The 3,551-nt window shown below is 35.3% G+C and overlaps 1 protein-coding gene across 1 annotated transcript; it reads left to right on the forward strand.

Annotated features, from left to right (window-relative positions):
• Positions 1-1,297: 1,297 nt before the first annotated feature.
• Positions 1,298-2,529, forward strand: LOC141673516 (protein FAR1-RELATED SEQUENCE 5-like). Its single transcript, XM_074480266.1, has 2 exons — positions 1,298-1,455; positions 1,671-2,529. Exons 1-2 carry the CDS (start codon positions 1,298-1,300, stop codon positions 2,527-2,529), a joined length of 1,017 nt encoding a protein of 338 aa, XP_074336367.1.
• The last annotated feature ends 1,022 nt before the right edge of the window (positions 2,530-3,551 follow it).

Consider the following 3,551-nt stretch of genomic DNA (forward strand, 5'->3'; position numbering starts at 1 on the left):
TTAGTTTGTTCTTCTGGTCATAGATGACTATGGAAATTTGTTTGTTTGTCATTCTCCATAACTATGCGAGTTGATATGTATGTATATATATATATATATACTATTATCATTTACAATATATAATGGTTATGGAGTAATATTGCATGCAATATTATAAGGAAATCTAACTTGAGTGTTTAAAACGTTCATCAATTTGTCAGTTTTGTTAAATTTCCCAGGGTAAATGGCATGCAAAGAAAAAAGGAACAAAAAATGGAATAAAATTTTAATTGAGTTTGATTTTTATAGTAAACATTTTTAGATGATGATTTAATCTAATTTTCGTTTTGTTATATTGAGAATTTAAGATTGCTCAAGTGGAGACCATTTTATCAATCGAAAACATATAACTGAGTCTTGTTAATCGAGAACATATAACTGAATATTGTTGATCAGATTAAATTCAACTCGAAGTTGGAATCGACTCGATTCACATTACAGGGCTGCACATAGGGTGGTTGTGTGTGAACATTGTTAAGTGCATATATGCACATATTTTGGTCTTCCTGGAACTGCTGTGCATTAAATGAGTTGGTTTGGCCTAAAATTTGACGTCGCAGCTAGCCTCGACTGGACTTATCCATTCCTGCAGCTGCCAGTAGCATACAAAAGCCATTTGAAATTATTTGTCATCTTCACGTGCTGTAATTAATCACTTCACTGCGTCTCTCACTATAAATTTAATTCCGAATTAACCTGTTCGGGAAGCACCAAAGTTTCAGGTGATCAAATAAATATATGCATACAAAATATTAATAATTTTATTACTCCTCTCTGTTCTGTTTTTTCTCTCATTAGTACAACGACCTGACTAGTGATTGATCAGCAAAATATGGACATAACAATCAAACTGAATAATATATTTCTTCTATTTTTGTAAGGGGACGGGTCACAACCGTTTGTTGTAGACCCTTTTATAACAAACGCATTGATAGCCGTTGGATGCGGCATAAAGGGTTCAGATAACAGACGGACCGCAGAAAATTTACGTGGTTGGTACGGAGGAACCGCTGAAATTTTTCATGGTTGGTAACTTGCCCCCTTATCCCCAGCAACCCAACAACCCCCTATACCACACAAAAAACAGTTTTTTCCACAACAAAAATTCACTCTCCAACCACACAAAAAACAGTTTTTTCCACGACAAAAATTCACTCTCCAAGTGACCAAATTAGGCGATTTTGGGGCATTTTCATCAAGAAATTCAAGTAGTTTTGTCAACTCAGGGTATATTTCTTATCTTAAATTTTACATTTTCATGGCGGATAAATTATTTGCTCGTATGTTTCGTCATAAACGTCAAAATGAAAAAAAAGAGGCTATTGATCATAGTTTACATCTTGATGATTTAAATACTAGTGAAGAACCTAAAACCCCTGTATATGTTGAAGATGATGATTTTGTAGATAGAAATGAGTAATTTATTAATTTAGATGACGATTTGGTTGATGTTGAAGATGAAAATGATGAAAATGAGGTTGAAAATGATAATGATAATGTTGAGGGTGAGGATGAGGATGAAGATGAAGATGATAATGTAGAGGATGCAAATTTGTATGAAAATGTTGATGGGGGGTTCCATATTTGAATTAAATTTTTCAAAGTGTGGATGAGGCCGGTCATTTTTTTAGGGCTTATGCTTTACGAAATGGATTTGCTATTAAAATTCAAGCTAGCCATCGTAATAAAGACAACGAGATATATGGTCGTTTATATGTTTGTAGGCTTTATGGAAAAAGTGTCGTCGCCGAGAGTAGTCAAAATAAACGGCGTAAAGAGGTTCTTCCTAAAAGCGAGTGCAAGGTGAGGATGTATGTCAATTATCAAAAGAAAAAACGTCACTGGGAGGTAACTAGCCTTGAATTGGTACACAACCACGGTCTTGTTTCCCCTAGTAAGATGAATTTGGTACAACGAGAAAGACATGTCAACACCGCGACCCGTAGTTTGATTAAAACACTTTATGGTTCGGGGGTTCGTAATTGTCAAGTGATGAATGTGATTGGTAACATTCATGGAGGTAATGACAAAGTTGGTTTCAATGTTCAACATGTTAGGAATGTGTTAAGAGACGAGAGGAAGAAAAGGTTTGAGATTAGTGACGCCCCAGCGGGGTTGGACTTGTTGCATACGTTGAATGAAGAAAGTGGTTCTAAATATTTTGTTAGGACCGAAGTCGATGAAGAGAATCGCTTGAAGTGTCTAGTATGGATTGATCCGAGATGTATAATGGCTTACCAAAATTTTGGCGATGTTATGGCTTTTCATACCACTTATCGGACAAATAGGTATGCAATACCATTTGTCCCATTTATCGGAGTCAATCATCATTATCAATCGGTAATTTTCGGGTTTGCATTGATGCGGGATGAACACGCGTCGACTTTTGAGTGGATTCTTCGTACTTGGCTTGAAGATGTGGGGAATAATCCTCCATCGACTATAATCATGAATCAAGATCAAGCCATGGCAAGCCATGAATCAGATTGATGAAAATAACAGAAAGCTTGGAAGAAGATCCAGACCTTCAAGAAACTGGAAAAATCTGTTCAGGCTAGAGGAACATCTTAAAATGACTGTGAGCCAAACCTTGTATACTTTGATTATTTGAAGCACTTTCAGTATTATCTACTTATCTTTAAAGCTGTATGTTTAGGATGTTTTGTTATCATCAAGTACCTCTTAATTTATGGCTACAATTCCAGTAGACATAAATTGGGGGAGATTATTGTGCATATGTTGTGTACTTGATGATTTCATAAACAAAACATCTAAGTGGATTTTACTTAGTGAAATAATGTAGCACTCGACGGATAAGAATTATAGTCCCGACGGATAACTCATTATAGTCCCGACGGATGTTAACTTTTTATCCATCAAGTGAGTATCTTATGTAATGATAAATCTGTAGCACAGTTCTGTATACATCTTTGTATAAATTCTGTAGTAGCCTATAAGTCATGTTGACTTTAACTAGATATGCAAAATAGGTTGATTAATTGTATATAAATGATGTTTTGAAATTATGCATAAGTGAAATGAAGTCAAGTGCCAAAATAGCTACCGACGGATGATTAACAAAGCCATCGACGGATGATCAAATGACTATCAACGGATGTTTAATATAGCAGTCGACGGATGATCAATAAAGCCATCAACGAATGTTCAGAAAGTCGACGGATGATCATATATCCAACGGATGTTCATAGAATCCAACGGATGATCATGTAAAGAATTCAAACAGCAGTTGAACAGTGAAAGCTGAGCACAACCGTCGAGATGTATATAAATCTACTGTGGAAGCCCATTAACTGGGTAATAGAGGACGAAAAGCAGCAAAGCTTAAGACTGATAGTTTTTATATTTATTCAGTCTTTTTGACTTTGTAATCTGGGTAATATATATACCAAGAACGTAGCAAATAGAAAAATGTTGAGAAACACAAATAGAGAAATCTTTGTAAGCAGAATCATCAGCATTTCCATGTATTCTCAGCAATTCAATTTGTAAGC

This window comes from Apium graveolens, chromosome 7 (genome assembly GCF_009905375.1).
Source record: "Apium graveolens cultivar Ventura chromosome 7, ASM990537v1, whole genome shotgun sequence".
NCBI classification, from domain to species: domain Eukaryota; kingdom Viridiplantae; phylum Streptophyta; class Magnoliopsida; order Apiales; family Apiaceae; genus Apium; species Apium graveolens.